At 44.4% G+C, this 19,206-nt stretch overlaps 1 protein-coding gene across 1 annotated transcript in view; it reads left to right on the top strand.

The window, feature by feature from the left end:
• The first annotated feature begins 203 nt into the window (after nt 1-203).
• The window catches only part of TCP11L2 (t-complex 11 like 2), a 36,033-nt gene continuing 17,030 nt past the window's right edge, over nt 204-19,206 (top strand). The window contains exons 1-5 of the mRNA XM_040984893.1: nt 204-345; nt 9,736-9,928; nt 13,424-13,559; nt 16,547-16,667; nt 17,385-17,605. Of these exons, the coding sequence (XP_040840827.1) occupies nt 9,772-9,928; nt 13,424-13,559; nt 16,547-16,667; nt 17,385-17,605 (635 nt within the window). The 5' untranslated portion in view covers nt 204-345; nt 9,736-9,771. The remainder of the gene's footprint in view (nt 346-9,735; nt 9,929-13,423; nt 13,560-16,546; nt 16,668-17,384; nt 17,606-19,206) is intronic.

A 19,206-nucleotide genomic window follows, 5' to 3' on the forward strand; every position in this document is an offset into this window, starting at 1 on the left:
CAGTCCAAGAATCCTCGGCCTCTCTGACCAAGCACGAAGAAAACGATTTCGGTTTTCGATATGCTCTGTGAGAGCTCGGCTGCGAGGAAGAGATAGCCCAGACTCCCCGGCCTCGCCGCGCCGTCGTCCCCTACTCTGGCCGGCTTTGTGGGCCGCGCCGCGGCTGGCTTGCCCTCCAGTGTTCCTCCGGGCCCTTTAAATACCGCGTGGGGAGGGGCGGGGGAGGAGGGGCTGGAGGTTGTTGAGCTGTTTTAGAGGTGGATGTGCCGAGCTGGGCGAAGGGACACCAGAGACCCCTGAGCCGGGGTCAGTCGCCTTTCTCTTCCCGACTCCGCGACATTTTCGGTGTGTATCGGTCCCTGGGGGGGGGGGGGGGAAAGGATCGTTCTCTCTGAGGTGACCAGCCGTGATTGGCGGAGGGGACACTTGTACCCCAGGCAGGCCCCATCGCGGAACTCCATCGTGAGACTCCGGGCCGGGACCCATCAAGGCCGGTTGCGCCTCCTCGCCCCGGGCCCTCCTTGTTTGACCTCGAACCGCCGCCCCGCGTGGGAGAGGAGTGCGGACGCCTGGTGGCCACGGCGAGTGTCCGGATGGCCGCGGGCTTGGGCCCCCGGAGGCTCTGGGGACCGCTTCGCCGCTGTTTACCTCCCGCTGGGCCGGTGCCAGCGACGGCTTCCCACCATCTGGGTTCCAGGACTGGGATCTCTGCCTCACACCCCTTGGCGGGGCCGGAGCGGGACCGGGCCGGGGTCGTGGCGGGCCGGGCTGCAGCAAGTGTTTGGGGTTTGTTGCCAGGGTTTCCCAGGCACTGGCCTCCGCCGTCCCCTCCCCCTCCTGCTTGGGTTTGTTTTGACAGGAAACGTGTTGCTGCCGGGGCGGAGGGGCAGCTGCAGGGCTTGAGCTGGGGGTGAGGACTCCTGGGAGACTGAGGCATGGAGAAGGGGCCTCAGGCACCTGACCGCCTCTCAGGAATGGCTTGTACTTCTGATTGGCACCCTGGCACGGGGTGGGGGTGGGAAGGGAAGCGGATAAGGCTTTGGTTTAGGGGCGCGCAAATGTCCGTAGGTTTTATATTTCTGTCAGTGTTAAGAAAAACTGCTCCTTTAAACCAGCGATTTCACCACGGTAGATCTTTCTCCTAAATCAACGTTTTAAGTATAAAAGTGTAACCAAGATAAAAGTGCTGGTAGAGATGAGGAAGTGGAAATATTTGTGATGAGTGGTTGTCAAATGGCTCGAGTTTGAGAAGTTATCCTAGATAGATGTCCTGCTGTCTTAACGTAGAAACAAAATAGAGCCAGTGACCCGAGAGTGGGTTCCTCTGGCACAGTTCAGAGACTGCTTTTCCACCTGCCAGCCCACAATGAGGTGCTCGGTGGTGCCCACTTTAGGAGACTCCCAGTCTGCCAGCTGGCTTGCCTGCCTACCCACCATTCCCTCTTGTTTCCTGGGATTTCCCACGTTGCCTGGCTGCCAGGGGAGGTGACCCAAGGCTGAAGCTAACCTGTCATCTGTGGAAAGTTGCCCTGGCCCTGTTATAGGACATGAGCCTGCCAGAAGGAGAAGCTCAGGTACTAAGCCAGGTACTAACAGAGTGGCAAGAGAGCGTGTCCCATGTAACAGGTGCCTGCACATCCTTCTCGCGGATGCTGTAATGCCATGTGACAGGTGCCTGCACATCCTTCTCGCGGATGCTGTAATGCCACGTGCAGCCTGGACGTCTGCACTTTACACAGGGATTGGCTTGTTGGCCTCTCTCTGGCTCTTTGTGATTTGATGAAGGTCAGTATTGTCTGGCTGAATGGCACCAGCACCTCTGCTCTATGCTTTGCTGCATTTGAGTAACTCACCACCCCCCCCCCGCCCCATACTAAAGCGATATTTGGCAGCAATTGGAAAATCTCCATGTCATCTGCACTTTTTCTCTCTAGAATCCTGTCCTGCTGCTCTGCAGTACACGTATGTGAGTGCGCTCCACTGCACCTGACCTTCATGGTTTGAAAAAATGGCACCCACTAGATGTCTCTTGAAATTTCTGCTTATTATGTAACCTCAGCGAAAGGGTTCCATTTTTCAATGCTCTGTTGGATAATCTGAATAATTCACTCCCCAATGTCTATGACTCACCCCAGCTTGTGTGCGTTTAACTCTTGATAATATTTGGGTTCCAGTGAAGAACTTTGGCAGTGACTGAAGCTTAGGTGCCTGGGAGAGGATTTTCTGTCCCCCTGGTGGGATGATGCAGAGTTATTTTGGACTCGCGGTGATAGCCTTCACCGTACAGCAAGCACTGCAGCAGCCATTCCAGAGCAACGTCAGCTTGCTGCCGTAAGTGCATTGTTCACGTGGGGATGGGTAAATTGACTTGCCAACGTGTGAGTGGAAACAGTGAGTAGCACAGCAGATTTTTTCCCCAGCTGTCCTGTTGGGGTAGACTGTGGGCTTAAAAAATACACTGCTTGGATCTGAGTTGTACCTCTTAACTGTGGTGAACCCCTGGCTGAGTATGCACCCTCTCGGAACCGTAGGTTTAATACTATTGTAGGTAACAAAGTTATAATGAGGATTCAAGGAGATAAGATACTTATTCATTTATTTCTAGATTTATTTATTTTCATTGGAAAGGCAGATTTACAGAGAGAAGGAGAGACAGAGAGAAAGATTTTCCATCCATTGGTTCACTACTCAAATGGCTACAGCAGCCAGAACTTACCCAACCCTAAGCCAAGAGCCAGGAACTTCTTGGGGTCTCCCACATGGGTGCAGGATCCCAAGGCTTTGGACCATCCTTCACTGCTTTCCCAGGCCACAGCAGAGAGGTGGATGGGGAGTGGAGCAGTTGGGATTAGAACCGGTGCCCATATGGGATTCTGGAGCTTGGAGGTGGAGGATTAGCCAGATAAACCATTGCACTGGCCCCAGAGATACAATATTCAAAGCACTTATCCTAAAAGTATCATTGTTATTATCCTAAATGTATCAGTGTGTATTCATAATGGGAATTCAGCAACTATTAGGTCTAATTGCTATTATTTGCTATTAGTGAATATAAGGAGGGCAGAAAGCTACAATGTAAAAGGTTCTTAATGCTCTTGGGAACTGTGTGTCTTTGTTAGCTTGGATTATTGCTGCTTTGGAAGTGTGTTAAGGTAGGTGCTGGGAATTGGAAAGAGCAGACATAGCTTCTTGCAACAAGCTGCTTCAGTTTTGTGGGCAGACAGATATGCAAACAACAACTATAACAGTTTAAGTGACTGCAGAGTGGGAATAGGAGCTGTGTGCGTGAGGCAGAAGACACAAAGAACCCAAGCTGTTTTGTAAATAGGAATGTGGTGTAATTGGTTCGTGCCAAGATGTTGTTTGAGCTCCCACTGAATCCCAAGCATTGTTGTAAACTCTAACAGCTAATTTAGGTGCATGGAGTGGGGCATCAGGCAAGAAGCTGTATTCCAAATCTGCAAAACATTCCAGGGTGAGAGACTGTCAGGTGTGGTTGCTCCCAAGTAGGAAATTCAACATGTCCAAGGAACCCAAAGACTGTCATGACGAGCCTGAAAGCTGATGGGGGAGTGAGCAGCAGGAGGTGGGTAGAGGCCCCAGCACAGTGGGATTGTAAATTTCTTTACAAGAAATTGGAGATTTCTTAGGAAGAGGAAAACCACCCGCAGGTGAACTTATTATAAAAGGCCGATTTATTTTGTGTCTTTGAAGGCTTTGGCTCATGGCTCATTTCCTGCTTTATTCTCAAGAAGGACAGTGGGACAAGTTTGATGGAAGAGTTTTTGTTACAGTTATAACCCAGTCTGTCACAGAGGCAGGGCTAATCAAAATCTCATTACTGCTGGACACTGATCTTTCCTTGGTTAGAATTTTGAATCCTCAGTGTAGTACTTCTCTTTCTTTTAAGACTGGTTTATTTTCATTTATTTGGAAACCACAGTGATAGGGAGAAAGAGAGAGAGAGTACTAGAGATCTGCCAGTCACTGATTTACTCACCGAATACCTGCAGCATTCAAGGCTGGGCCAAGCAGAAGCCAGGAGCCATCTCAGCTGCTACATGGGTGACAGGGGCCCTAGCACCTGAGCAATCATCATTCTGCCTTCCAAGATGCATTAACAGCTAGACTGGAAATGGAGGTGCCTTCAATTGGCATGACATTCCCATTTGGGATATTGGTCTTGCAAGTGGTGGCTTAACTCACAACCCTAGAGTGCCTGATGCTTTTGACTTCCCTCTCCCCACCCCTGCCTTTTAAGTATTTATGTTATTTGCTTGAAAGACAGAATGACAAAGGGAGAGACAGAGAGAAAAAGATCTTTTAGTTGGTTCACTGCCCAAATGACTGTAATGGCCAAGGTGTGCCAAGCCAAAACCAGGAGCCTGGAATTCCATCATATCTCCCATATGGGTACTTGGGCCATCTTCTCTGGCTTTGCCAGGTACATCAACAGGTATCTAGTTCAGAAATTGGGTAACCAAGTGGAACTGGCATGCCTATATGGTATGCCAGAATCACAAATGGCAGGCAGCGTAAACCACTGTGTCAGTGCCCCCCAAAATGCTAGCCAGTAGATTTAAAATATTATTAAAGTGTCACCAATACTTTATAGCATTTATTTTCTCCCGTAAAGAATCCAGTCTAAGACCACCTGTTGCATTCAGTTATTGCCTTAGTCTGTGCTACTATTAACAGAATGCCACAGACTGGGTAATTTACAACAAACAGAAAGCTGTTTGGCCCATAGTTCTGAAGGCTGAGCAGTCTGTGATCATAGGGGCCAGGAATTGGTGAGAGCTTTTAGGCTGCATTGTAAAATGACAGAAGGCATGGATGAACAAGGGCTCAAACTTGTTCCCTCATGTCCTGTAAGGCATTAATCTCGTTCATAGGAGTCGAGCCCTCGTGACTTTGACATCTCTCTTGGGGCCACCTTCCGACATTGTTGCCTTGGGGATTAAGTGTCCAAAACAAGCTTTTCCCCAGACATGTTCAAACCAGAACGCTGAAGCAGTCTCTTTTCATCACCTGGAAACAGACATAACCTCAGCCTACATTTGTTTTATAACTTCTTTTCCTAAGAATAAAATAATAGCTGACATCTGCCAGGCACTTCATTGGAGCTGGAGTAGTTAATATAGAGTATTTCAATTAAGTTTCACAACAGTTTTACAAGATAGATACTATTATTATCCCCATTGAACAAATGCTAACTAAATTCCCTATCTCTAGTCAGTCAGTTATCAAGAACCGGATCAGGAAGGCAGTCTGCCTGACTCCAAACAAAGCCTGTGTTCTTATTGCTTTGGCGATGTATGTGTTATCACAGGTGTATCTTTGCAACCGTGGATGAGTGCAGGACCATTGCTGACAGTTTGCTGCAGAAAGGAAATGAATTAAAGTTGGACCCAAGCTGAGGAATCGCAGGCAAATTAAAACCCATTTCTCCTTCCTCTGAGGTGGGGTACAGGACAATCCCTTGATGCTCCTATACCCATTCCTTCCCCTTTAAAATGGCAGTAATCTTACTGTCATTTATGCTTTCATCAAATCATACGTATTTAAGTACCTGCTGCAATCTAGTCATTGGCCTCAGCAGAAATGGCATAAGATTGTGTTTATTAGTATAACAATGTTAGAACAGTACAATTTAAAAAAGGTGATTATGAGAATACTTCATTTTCTTTGGCCAGTGATCCACTGTGGTACTAAAGGCTTTGCTTGGCATTATCATTTAACTGTCTTTAAGCAGTGAATAAATCCTCCAGGTAGGATGAGCTGTGTTGTTTTTAAGTTACTTGATTTAGTTGTGAGTTGCTTGGTGGAAGGTAGATCTCCGTGTGTTGGTTAAAAAGCCAGAAAAAGTTAGCTGGATTCCATTGTTACTGAACTAAAAAATAATCTGAACCAGTTTGCAAAGTCATCTAATTACCAAAGTTGCTTTGTCCCGGTATGACTTACATGAAAACTCAAGGCCAAGAAAGGTAAGAACAGGTATGGAACTTGCGGAAGACCATTCAATCTTTTTTTTCTTTTTCTTTTTTTTTAAGATTTTTTTAAAAGTTTTATTGGTAAAGCAGATTTACAGAGAAAGAGATAAGGAAGTTCTTCCATCTGCTGGTTCACTCCCCAAGTGGCTGCAATAGCTGGAGCTGAGCTGATCCAAAGCTGGGATCTTCTAGGTCTCCCATTCAGGTGCAGGGCCAAGACTTTAGGCCATCCTCGAGACTGCTTTCCCAGGTCACAGGCAGGGAGCTGGAAGGGAAGTGGAGCAGTGAGAATACAAACCACGCCCATATGAGATCCTGGTGCATGCAAGGCAAGGACTTTAGTCACTAGGCTACTGCACCAGGCCCAGCAGACCATTCATTCTTGTGATGGTCCATCTTGCTTTTGGCTTTAGTGCTTCAGAAATGTGCAAGAATAATGTCCTAGATTAACAGCTAATCTTGTTTTTCTCTAGGGGACCCTGCTTTTTATCATCCTGGGATAAAACTGTCCTTTCATTTTTTTATGCCTGAGATGATATTAGTAAGCAAATAAAGGCCAATGATAGCAACATCTGTTTCATGTTTACTCTCTCAACTCCTATTCCACGGACTCTAAATACTTGACTAAATGAAATCCCAACCCTACGAGTTAGATATTGCCAGGTATTATACCTATATGAGGAAGCAGCCCATCTCTGTAGTGAAGGATACTGGGTATTTGGCTTCAGAGACCTTTTGTCCTCTGCTTGGACTCACCAGAGCCCTGTTAGAAGGTAAAGGCTTCTATCAACTAAATGAGTGTTTCTGAACATTATGAAGCTCTTTTTAATTCTCTGTTTCATGTTCTGTATCAAGAATAATTGCACACCATTAAGCATGCCAGCCATGAACAAATCTAATTTCTTAAAACTTCTACTGAAACGTTATGAAACTCTGAATTTAGAGCATCTTAGTAATTCCTAGATAAAAGAAGCCTTCTAACTGGCCCAGCACTTCTCAGGACAATGAAGAGAAAAAGAATAGATGCAACATCTATAAATCACAGAGCCATAAAGCCTGAACCCCTAAGTCCTTAACCCAGAGCTTTTTACTGTTTAAATCTTTGCACTTTACTGCCTTGTTAAACACAGTTTAAAAATCAACCAAGTGTGTTGTCTAGCTGGAAGAGAAAAATGAAATGAGCAGTTATAGCTTTTAGCCTGGTTTATAAACTCCAATGATGAAAGCTGTTACTCATTTGTACTTGGAAGGACAACCCAAGACCCTGCTCATCTGAGGTAGCTGTGATGGAGGAAAAACCAAGAGTGGGGCATACATGGCACAGTTATTACCTTACAGGAGAATGATGAAGCAATCCTAATGTGGAAACAGCTTTAGAAATTCAAGTGCAAGTAGGAAAAGGACCTGGAGACTTTGAATTTTAAAGCTAATAAGGTTGATCACTGTAGGCAGTCGATTTCTCTGCCCTTGGGCTTGGATTTTGGCATTGTGAGGCCTGGAAACAAGTAGTGGTGTCAGTTTGCAAATGTTCTGCTTGAAGCTGTACCAAATGGGATTCAGTGATTCCTGTTTAGCTGACACTGAATGAATGCTTGTCATATGCTTGGCAGGAGCCACAGACAGACTCTCTGCCTTATTTAAGGAGATTCGGAAGTACCAGGGATGAAAATAATTGTAGAAGGGACCAAGAGCTCTCTTGGGGCTGCAGGAGATGTGTTGAAGATACACCAGGAAGAGTGCTGTCAACTCTGGCCAGGGGGTAAAGGAAGGCTTCCTGGAGAGGGGGTGTTTCCCAGAAATGCCAACCCTGGGAAGTGAACTGATGGCAAAGTGAGAAAAAGGAAGTTACAGGAGAGGCAGCTTCCCATTTAGGATTGGGATGTGGTGGTAGTTGAAGGGTTAGAGGAGCCCTTTTCGCCTGTGTCCTTGTCCCAGGGCAAGCAGATGGGAGGAAAAATCTGGAGAAGAATCTGGCTTTCCTGAAGTTATGTCGCCGCTGAAGATGCAAGTGTTCGAGACTGTGTTATGGCCTCTGTGCACGGCGGTTGGCTTTGCGGTTAGGAGAAAGTGAATGTCTCCCTGTGATAGCTCTTGAGCAGGTTCACTCCACTGCTTGCCCTTAACCTACAGAGACAGGCTTTGCCTAGTAGATTGTCTGTTTGCTAACATGCTGGTGGGCAGGATGCATTTCTGTAAATGGTAGGACTGAAGAAGGTTAAGTGCAAATACCTTGGGCCCTTGATCATTAATACATCTCTCTCAGGTTGCTTTTTATTCCTGAGGAATTAAAAATTTCTGTCAGCAAAGGCAAGATCATCTCAACTCCTGTGAGTCCTTGCTGCACCTTGCCTTTCTCAGGCTTTCTCAGCGATGGCTTGTTTTCCCCGCCTCCTCCTCCACATCCAGCACGCACAGCTGCAGGTAACTGCACTGAACAGCCCTGAAATCAAGGGGACTTTTTGCCTTGTTTTCCGTTACTTTGCCAAGTGCCTCACACAGTAAATAAGTTAATACTAATGAAGTTACCACAGAAACTGCAGACGTCTGAACATAATAGGTGCAATCATAGTTTCCTATGCTGGTAGCCTTTAAAATGCTTTGTTTCTTGTTGTATAGGTCAGTTAAGGTGTAAAGGAACTGAATGAACTCCTGTCGTTATTGTCCAATTAGGACTCCAGGTGCCTTTCTCACTGGGCGTAGGTTTCCCTTTCAGTGTCAGGTGACACCTTACTGGTATGGGGCCAGCTTCCTCACGGGCCTGGCTAGTCTTCTTGGGCCCAGCCCAGGCCCAGGCATCTTGTGGCCCCTGATATCCTTTCTGGGTTGTGCTTAGACCTAGCCGCCTTTCGCTGGGATGCAACGTGATGTCCCAGGGACAGCACTGGGAATAGAACTGTGGAACTTGTTTTATAGCATGGTAAGCCCCCTTGTCCTTCTGTCTCTCTCCACTGTCTGTGCTGTAGGACCCCAGGCGGCTGTGCACTCACTGGGTTGCAGCGGGTACTTGATAACTTGTCAAGTGCAACACAAACAGGAGGTCTCACACTTCACACCGTGACAGTTCATGCAACGGTGGAGGGGACAGAGGGAGCTGAAGACCTGTCGGCCAGGAATTTCAATCCATCTTTCCCCTCTCCCAGGAGACTCACAGCATTAAGAGACTGGTCTCAAAAATACTTCATTTAAAACAAAGCAGCAAGAACAATAATAATAGCTACCACTAGACCTAATTAAAACACTTTAATGTTATTTACTCTTTAAACAACCCTGTGAGCTCATTCTTTCAGACTAATTTCACTGATTAGCCTGGTGGGTAAGTGACTTCTCCAGGGTCAAATATTAAAAAAAAACATACAAACAGACAGACAGTCTGATCCCAGAGCCTTACAGTCTTACCTTCCCATGTTCCATGTTTTAGCAATCCAGAAGGAGAGAGAGCAAGAGAGAACACTGGCTATTTTTGAAAGATCCATTATTGCATACAACTTCCCCCACATTCACTCTGGGCATGTCATGAGGCAGCTCACACCTATGGAATTCCCAAATCTGGAAGTCAACCTTGATGCCTAGTGACAGCCTAACCAGGTTGGGGCCCAGAGGCAAGGACAAGAACAAGGTAATCATCTAAGGACCTTGTCAGTACTGGAGCACTGGGAGTGTAGTCCTGTCTGCTCAGAAGAGCATCGGCGACTCTGGTGAGGGTACCGCAGCATCCTGATGTGGGGTCTGTTTGTGTGTGCAGGTGCTATCCGTTTTATCCAGACCCAAGTGACAGAAAATGCCCTTCAATGACGAGAAGCAGTGTGTGGGTGAGGACCAGCCAAGCGACTCAGACTCTGCAAGGTTTTCGGAAAGCATGGCTTCGCTCAGCGACCACGAATGCTCCAGGCAAAGCTTTACCAGCGACTCCTCCAGCAAATCCAGCTCTCCTGCTTGTGAGGCGACAGAGCAATCAGGGCTCGGGTCAGGGGTGGGGCTGGGCACTGTTAGACAAATCTGTCAGATTTGATAACTCAGGGATGGCTGGGAATGGAGCACAGATGGATCCTACCAGTGCTACAGAGGCACACCTTTTCTGAACATGTTCCCTGAAACAAACAGCCGCTGAAGTCTACCGCCTCTCGGTTTTAGTTGATCACTGATTTGCTTTGGTTTAACCATAAACCAGGTCCCCAACTTTGTCTTCTTTCCAAATGGGGAAAAGTCCTTTCTTGGACCCCTCTCAAAGATAAATTCAAATGAGTTGTTTGACTGTTTCTCATTTTCATTGGAGGAAACTGACCTTTGTTGAAGGGTTATGCCGGATGTGAAATAATCTGAAGGGTTTCCTGCTGATTTCAAAAGCTATGTGCAAATCACCCCCAGAAAGTTGCCTGAAAAGAATTACAACACTTCAGAGTGGGCAAAAAAATTAAGAGTGGCTACAGCAAAGAGAGGCATTTCGTCCCTTTTTGTGTGTGGAAACTAGAAATGGGTAAAGTTAGTATGTTTGCCCTTTTGAAAAAAAAAAAGTATTTATTATTTATTTGAAAGGCAGGGGGACAGAAAACTCCCATCTGAAATTTTTCTCTCCAAATGTGTGCAACAGCTGGGGCTGGGCCGGACCAATACTAAGAGCTACAAATTCAATGCTGGTCTCCCAAGTGGGCACAGGGACACAGCTATTTGCACTATCACTAATGCCTCCCAGGGTGGACGTTAGCAAAAAAAGCTGGAATGGGGACCAGAGCAGGTCCTTGAACCCAGGCACTGTGATGGGGGTTCAGATAGCACAAGTAGCACCCCAAATGCTACACTAAATGTCCGCCCCTTTTTTCCAGTGTTGGATTTTTCACTGGCATGTTGTTTAAAAGGATAATTGACAAAGCAGATGTAGGAAGAAGCAACTAATTGTGAATATCCAAATATGCATTTTAATTTATTTTATTTTAATTTTGATTTACTTAAAATTTTTATATTCTCATTTTTTAAAAATATGAAAAATGCAAGATATAGAGATAAGAAAACATTGCCTGCAATATCACCATAAGAGGAAAACCATGTAGTGCTTAGCTGTATTTTTTTTAATGATTTATGTATTTTTTATTGAAAAATGAGAGATATACAGAGAAAGAAAGACAGAGGGAAAGATCTTCCATCCGCGGATTCACTCCCCAAGTGGCCACAACAGCCAGGGCTGAGCTGATCCAAAGCCAGGAGGTCAGAGCCTCTTCTGGGTCTCCCACGTGGGTGCAGGGTCCCAAGGCTTTGGGCCATCCTTGACTGTTTCCCAGGCCACAGGCCGGGAGCTGGGTGGGAAATGTGGCTGCCAGGATTAGAACTGGCACCGGGTTCTAAAGCGAGAAATTTAGCTGCTAAGCTACTGCGCCAGGCCCAGTTAGCTGTGTTTTTATCGTCTGTGTAGACATACTCGGATGTGTCAGTTCTTTCTAACTAGCATCACAATGAAATATTTACTTAATAATTGTATTTGTTTTGAAGATTTACTCATTTATTTGAAAAGGAGGGAGCAAAGGAGGAAGAGAGAGAGCACTGTGACGGCTGGTCTGGACCTGGCTTGGTGATGGGAGCCCAGAACTCTCTCCAGGCTTCCCACATGGGCTTTAAGCTCCCAGGATACAGATTACAGGAAGCGGATAGGAAGTGGAGCAGCCGGTGCTTGTGTTGATGCTCTGACATGCGATACCAGCAGTTTATAATCCCCTGTGCCTCCATGCCAGCCCCTCATGATCATTTTAAAGCATTGTTTTGATGTTTGCCCACTACTTCATCAAGTAAATATATCATTAGCTTACTTGATCATTGATTTATCATTGGATTTTTAGTTAGTTTTCACACGGTCTTGCAGTTAGTAATAGTGCTTTATGTACATCTTGATGCGTAAAGCCTTTCTGTTCCTTGGGATGGCTGTGGATTATTGGACCAAAGTATATCAGCATTTTCAAGGAGGATCATGAGGAAGAGTCAGCAGCAGCCAGACCAGGTTTTTGTGCCTTTTCTCACGCTTCAGGTGGGTTTTCACAAAAATTGGTTAGCAGAGGGTTGCTTGTCCCACTGTTGTTTGAGGACATGATTTTTAATTTATGGGAGATAAGATTTCCAATGGTGATTTAAAAGTGACACTATATATCAGGATAATTTCTTAGTAAAATCTTTAGAATATCTCAAATTTTAGACTTCTCGTTTCTTACCAAAAGTTTCTCTAGTTTCTAAGCTTTATTTTATTTGACTTTAGTTATTTATGTTTATTGAGGTCAATGTATCCCTTTACCTAAATATCTAAATTTAAGCACCTGAGGGCAACACTCTAAGGAGGTAAATTATGCCTCAAAATTAAGTCAAATGATATCTTGATAATGAATAAAACTTACAATTGACCCCTGAGCATCATACTATATTGACTATACTTTCAATGTTTATGGTTTTAAAAAATCAGCTAATCTTGAGCCCAGCGCAGTAACCTAGCAGCTAAAGACCTTGCTTTGCATGTGCTGCGATCCCGTATGGGCGCTGGTTAGTGTCCTGGCTGCTCCACTTCCCATCCAGCTCCCTGCCTGTGGCCTGGGAAAGCAGTCAAGGATGGCCCAAAGCCCTGGGAGATCTGAAAGAAGCTCAGCAATGCCGTGTTGTGGCCACTTGGGGAGAGAACCAGCAGATGGAAGATCTTTGTTTCTCCTTATCTCTGTAGCTCTGACTTTCATAAAAATCAATAAATCTTTTAAAACTCAGCTATTTCATATTGGGACTATTAAATTAATGAGAATTCTAAATTCAAGCATGAAGTCTTACGATTCTCCTATGTAATATGTGTAACATATGCAGAAGCAATAGATATTTAAAAAATTAGGTGCCTTTTACTGTTGTGTGAATCTAAAATATGTTCATCTCAAAGTTAAAAGCGAGAAAGGGAGAAGCGGAGAGGATAGGAGTGTGGGGGAAGGCGAAGTACGGGAGGAGGAAGGATGTCATAGTGTTCTTAGAATTGTATCTAATCCGCTAAATATTGATTAAAATTATAGTTAAAAATAGGTGATTTAATTTTAAAAATTAACAAATAGACCTATATCAGTAAGATTGTCTCAGAAACATTGGAGAATTTATTAACAAATACAATAACTGAAACCATAAAAGGAGCTATTCAATTCCTGAAGTCTGTATCCGGTGAGCACATCCACCTCTTGTCGTACAAAGGAGTACTTCAAAAACTTTATGGAAATGAGTGTTATAAAAATCATTGCTCAACTTAAAGGTTTTTGCACCAAAGTAACCTTGCCATTTAATTTTCTATGAACTTTTTGAAGTACCTCCTTAAAAATCCCTTTACCCGTAAAAGCCCAGAATACACACTGAAACAAACTAAATGTCAACCTCAGGAAGCACTGTGGGTGACAGCCACTGCCACACCACTTACTGACTTGTTTTCCTTTCAGCAACGAGCCCTCCTAGGATTGTAACATTTGATGAATTCATGGCTGCAACAAGGAATTTAACAAACTTGACTCTTGCTCATGAAATTGCTGTAAATGAGAACTTCCAACTGAGACAAGATGCCCTCCCAGAGAACAGGTAACCTGTACATAAACCATACTGAAGAGGGGGAGAGAGAGAGAGAGAGAGAGAGAGAGAGATTTTAAACAGATTCATTTACGGTATGTGTTACCCGTCACCTTTAGACCTCATGTGCTATGTTATTTCCTAGGGAAGCATTTTCTTCCTGAGCTTCTAGTTAATTCCTTTGCTCAAGTCTCCTGTAGCTCCCGCTGCCTCTCCTCATTGTGAAGAGGGTTTACAATTTAACGCTCAGGATCAAGTTCATGCTTCTGTTCATTCTTCTGAACTGCCAAAGCACTAAGAATAGACAGTGAAAGAAACTGGAGCTGGGGATCGCAGCTGCGAGGGCAAGTTTGGCATGACCTCAGCCCCAGGGACCTTTGGGGAGGGCCACAGCCTTCTAGCCCACCTCAGTCTCTCTGGCATCAGGGGCCCACCACTCCTGGGGGACAAAGAGGAGCCGAGGCCTGAGCCCGTCCTACAGACTGATGGCTTGAAAGACTGCAGTTGCCTCCTAGGTAACGGCATAGAATTGTCAAACTCACAGTGCCGGTTATGGACCCCAAGACTTTTGCTCTATCAGTAGAGACAACTTCACAACATTTGATCCCATGTAGGACTTTCTTGTTTGAAATAGAAAAATAAGCAAAGATAATAATTTCCCGTCTTTTAAACTGTGGCTGTCATCCTCCTGGGTGGTTGTTTATGATAATTATTACTATTTTTTAAAAGCCACTGGCTCACATACACATAACTGGGCGTTTGCATGCTGCTGGCTCTGTTACCTCATCCCTGAGCTGGGCCGCCATCACCTGTGACCCGGACTGTTTCTACCCTGTCCTAGCCCATCCTCTGTACCCGAACAGTAGCCGTATGATCTTTCTAAAGAATGAATCCCATCAGATAATTTGTTTGCTTAAGACTGCCCAGTGGTTTTTCTGTTCCACATAGAATAAAAAGCTAGACTATTAAGGCCAGAACCCTGCTCTTACCCCTGTGTCTCGGTACTTCAGCCCTGCCAGCTTTTCCCCTGATCCTGCAGGATTCCCAGGCTGATCCTAGCTCAGGGACTCTGTCCTCCTTCCTCCTTATTTTTGATTGTTCTTTCCCTAGATGAGCTGCTTTCTTCTCTTCATTTGAGTCTGAACCCAAAGTCACTGCCTTAGAGAAGCTTTCTTTAGCGACCTAGCAAAACCAATATCCTTCCATTACAATCCACTGCTTTGTTTCACTCTGTCCTCTCCAGCTGAGACACTGGCTCACTCACTTTATTGTCTGTGTCTGTGTTTCTGTCCGCTGACATAGAAGGACAGAGATTTTCTATTGCCTGTGGTATTCATAGTGCCTTGAGCAAGGCCTTACATACAGTAAATGTTCTGTAAAACTCTGACTGAAAAACAGAATTTTTAAATTTTATATTAAATTCAAATTATAGGGGGTTTAAAAAATGAAGTACAGCAATAGACAGTTTGGTAGTGTCTGTGCATCAAATTCAAAAGGTTGGCTCCAGACCGGAGTAAAGGCGTGTTGGGACAACACAGATCATAGGGCTTGAACCTTCACATGGGGAAGACCACAACTGAGCCTCACACTCCCCTGGGGTTGCAATGGGAACCACTCACTTCAAATGCATGCTGATTGCATAAGTGCCTTATAAACGCTTGATACTATGAAAGATAGTAATCCTTCTTTCCTTCATTTTCTGCCCAGTGTAGGATGGAAGTGAAGTTCAGACATGGGATGCATTTCCTTTGCCTTAGAGGGAAGTAGCATACTAACCAGCTAAAGCTGCTGGTTTTTAGATGGCCCTCCACAAGGGTCAAGTTTTTCCTTTTTACCATACAGTCAACTCTCATATTTAATGATGTCTATTCTCTGGGAAGAAAAGCATGATATATATACATAATTCATCATTTTCTTATGTTTGTCAGACATGACTATCAATTATTTACTTGGAGCTTAAGCTACTGGGTGGGAGGTCTTGAGCCCACATCTGTCAGAATGCCTGGATTCAAGTCCTGGCTCCATTCCTGATCACAGCTTCCTGCCAGTGTGCATCCTGGAAGGGAACAAAGGATGGCTCAGGAAGTTGGGCCTCCCCAACCCATGTGGGAGACCTGTGTCGAGTTTGGTGATGAGCATTGGCCTGGTCCAACCTTGGTCATTGTGAGCATTTGGGGGAAAAAACCAGCTGTCCCTCCCCCTCAAATAAATAAATGTTAAATGATTTGCTTCATTATATATCCTGTGTTATCCCTTCCCCCAGCTTCTCTAGGAAATGAAAAAGTTCAAAAGCTCTTACAGCCTCTGGGAGAACCTAAATCTAAACCCTGGCATCCCTTAGGGAGCTCTGAAATTGTTTTAGCTCGTTTCTTGTTGGTCCATGCCAGCTAGACATGTGCAGCCTAGAAAGGCATAGGAGTTGAGCAGAAATATGTATTTTAATATGCACCTATTTTAGAAAATTGACATAAGGGGTGAAGCAAGGTGGCTGGCCACCTATTCTATTGTGAGCTCCTCCTTAGAGGCTTCTATTTCAGCAGCTTGGTCTGGCTGACTTTAGATGGGACATGTCAGCTGCAGTTGGCAGCCATTCCTGTTCTGTTCTGTGTCATGAAACTTCTGCTGTTGAGCAAAGAGCGACTTGGCCATCTTCATCCCCAAAATCTAAAAGATGTCTAAAGATCTGGGTAGAAGAGTTATGTAAATGAAGGCATTTCTTAGGAAATTATCAGAAGCTTTACTAAGAAAGTATTTTAAAAGGACCTAGGGAAAACAGGAAAGAATATTGAATTTTTAAAAATCTATAATATTGTGCATACTTGGTACTCTTAATGTGTATTGGGCAAGGAAAATGTGTCAAAAGATTAATAATGGGACTATGGACAATTTTTATTCTGTTTTTCCCCTATAGTTTTTGAAGATTTCAATAACTAGGATGCTTTTTATTAAAAGGGAAATAATGCTTATTTTAAAAGAAATATTCTATTTCATTGTCGCAGCTTGGTTGGCCGAGTGAAGCATATTGTTCACCAAGCCTTCTGGGACATCTTGGAATCAGAACTAAGCGCTGAGCCCCCTGAGTACGAGCATGCCATCAGACTGTTTGAAGAAATTAGAGAGGTCCGTTGATGATGTTTTTACTCATTGCAGGGGTTGGGTGGTTTATAAACAACAGGAACTTAATTCTCCCGGTTCTGGAGGCTGAGAAGTCCAGGATCAAGGTGCCGGCAGGCACTGTGTGAGGGGAGGGCTAGCTTTGTGCTCACGGGTCATGCCTTTTCCCTGGGTCCTCACATGCTGGTGTGTGCTGATTGCTCAATAAGTAGGCTGCAAATAAAACCAGGCAACCTCAAAAACTGTATGGAAATACATGTTACGGAGCAATTGCACATGAATTTCACAATATCTTACCTAACTTTTAATTCAATTGTTCACACACTTTTTGAAGCCCCTTTGTATATGGTGAATATTTTATATGTAAAACATGTTGTACCTAATAGGCCCAGGGCTGTTTTCATCTATTCTTTTTTAATAGTTCATTTGGAGTCATGTTTTCCCTTCTCTGCTCTGCTTATCCATAGATGTGCCCATGTGCTAAATATTGCTTCCTTGCCAGTTGCTTTCATTTTGATAGCATCTGTCAGTTCAATTCAGAATATACTGCTTTGTTTTTAGAGTTCAGACATCAGAGTGCTTCTTTAATCCACCCTTCAGTCTGTGTCACCTTCGATGGTGTCCTGCACTCTAAATGATGGACAGGGACCCTAATCACTGAAGTGAAATGTGACAATCTTCACTCATGAAACAATGCTGTTAATTCTCCCTTTCCCTGTGTAGACACTTCTCTCTTTCCTGACTCCTGGTGGCAACCGGCTTCGTAATCAGATCTGTGAAGTTTTGGATACAGACCTCATTAGGCAACAGGCTGAGCACAACGCTGTGGACATCCAGGGCCTGGCCAACTATGTCATCAGTACAATGGGAAAACTCTGTGCTCCTGTGCGAGACGATGATATCAGAGAGTTGAAGGCCACCAGCAACATCGTGGAGGTGCTGAGGTTAGCACTTCTGCTGCCTGCGTTTCATTAGAGGGAACTTGTAGACATTGGGGGACCAGAGCAATAATTGGCATCCTAAAGGAATTCTTGATCTGAGGAGAAGGCCAACTCTCAATGCTGTTGCACTGATACTTAATAGTCCAGTCTTGGAGGGCACATTTAAACCACAGCAGGCAGTGATATAAGTGTAATCTTTGACGTCTAATAGTTTGTAGTCCAATTGGGAGATTGACCTTGAATAATTCATTATAGTTGTGATACATGCTGTGGAAGGTTAAGTAGAGGATTGTAATAAGAGTTCCCAGCAGGTGTCTTAATCTAGTCAAGGATGTAGGAAAACTTGTTAGTTAGGGTCACTAGCTGCTGTAACACATAAACCATGGATTCTCAGGAATTTAACCAGTAAAAGTCTTTCATATTCACATATTCATGTGTCAGACTGACTCTGGAGTTCAGGACCCAGGCTTCTTCTTTCCTTGGTTTCACATTTGCCCTGATTCTTGGAATCCTGTTCATTCAGATAATAAATGAGACAAGTATGGCATACTCAGTCTGCAACCATCTCATCCTAGGAGAACCCCATTCCCTTGACCATGACTAGTGAGTTGGTACCCAAGGCAGGGACCAGAGCTTAGCATAGTGAGCTAAACTGATGCTTACAGTGGTGGCATCCCTTAATGAAGTACCATTTGAGTCCCATTACTTCGCTTCTAATCTGGCTCCATGTGAATGTACCAGAAAAGATAGACGGAGATAGCCTAAGTACTTGGACCCCCTGCCACCCATATGAGAAGTACACATGATGACTGGGTTCCTGGCTTCTGCCTGGGCCCAATCCCAGCTATTGTAACCATTTGGAGGGTGAACCATGGAGAGAAGATACTTCTTTATTTCTCCATGTCTCATTCTGTATTTCAAATAAATAAATCTTTTTTAAAAATGGGCTCAGGAAAAGTAGTTGTTGTCTGAAAACATTTTTTTTTTCTGCATTCCAGGAAGGAAGGATGAGCCATTAGTGATCAGCTAGCCATTTGAGGCTTCCCTGAGGAAATGCATGTTAAATTATGAGAATTCCATCTGGCTTGGTGTAGACAGTAACTTTCCTGTGATCCCAAATGAAAGAAGAGTCAGCAACACTTTTGTGCTCTAGAGGAATTTTTCTCCCTTTAAACATGAATACTGCCGTATTGAGAATTGAGTTTTATATATGAATAGGGGAAATTAGAAGGAAATTAGTAGGTGTGTAGTAAGTAACTTACTTTGTGACCTCAGCAAAATTGAAAACTTTTCAAGATGACACTTCCCCTAACTGTAAAATGGGCTTTATGTCTTGAATTGTGCTCAGTTCTGGAAGATGTCTTTGTTTGAGGGATACTTTCTGTCTTTTCCTTCAGTTACCTTATTACCCATGAATGATATTGAACCTGTGGTATTCATGTTGGTCTTTATTGAATGCCTACTGGCTGCCACTACCCCTCCACCAGGCAGTCATTAATTCACTGATTGTTGATAAATTCCCTTCAAGGTAGATGTCCTCTTTCACAGATGAGGAAACTTGAGGTTCAAGGGGATTGAGTAATTTATGTGTGGCCATGAATCTG

The sequence above is a fragment of the Ochotona curzoniae genome, unplaced genomic scaffold (assembly GCF_017591425.1).
Source record: "Ochotona curzoniae isolate NIBS_2020 unplaced genomic scaffold, NIBS_Ocur_1.0 contig_1014, whole genome shotgun sequence".
NCBI classification, from domain to species: Eukaryota; Metazoa; Chordata; class Mammalia; order Lagomorpha; family Ochotonidae; genus Ochotona; species Ochotona curzoniae.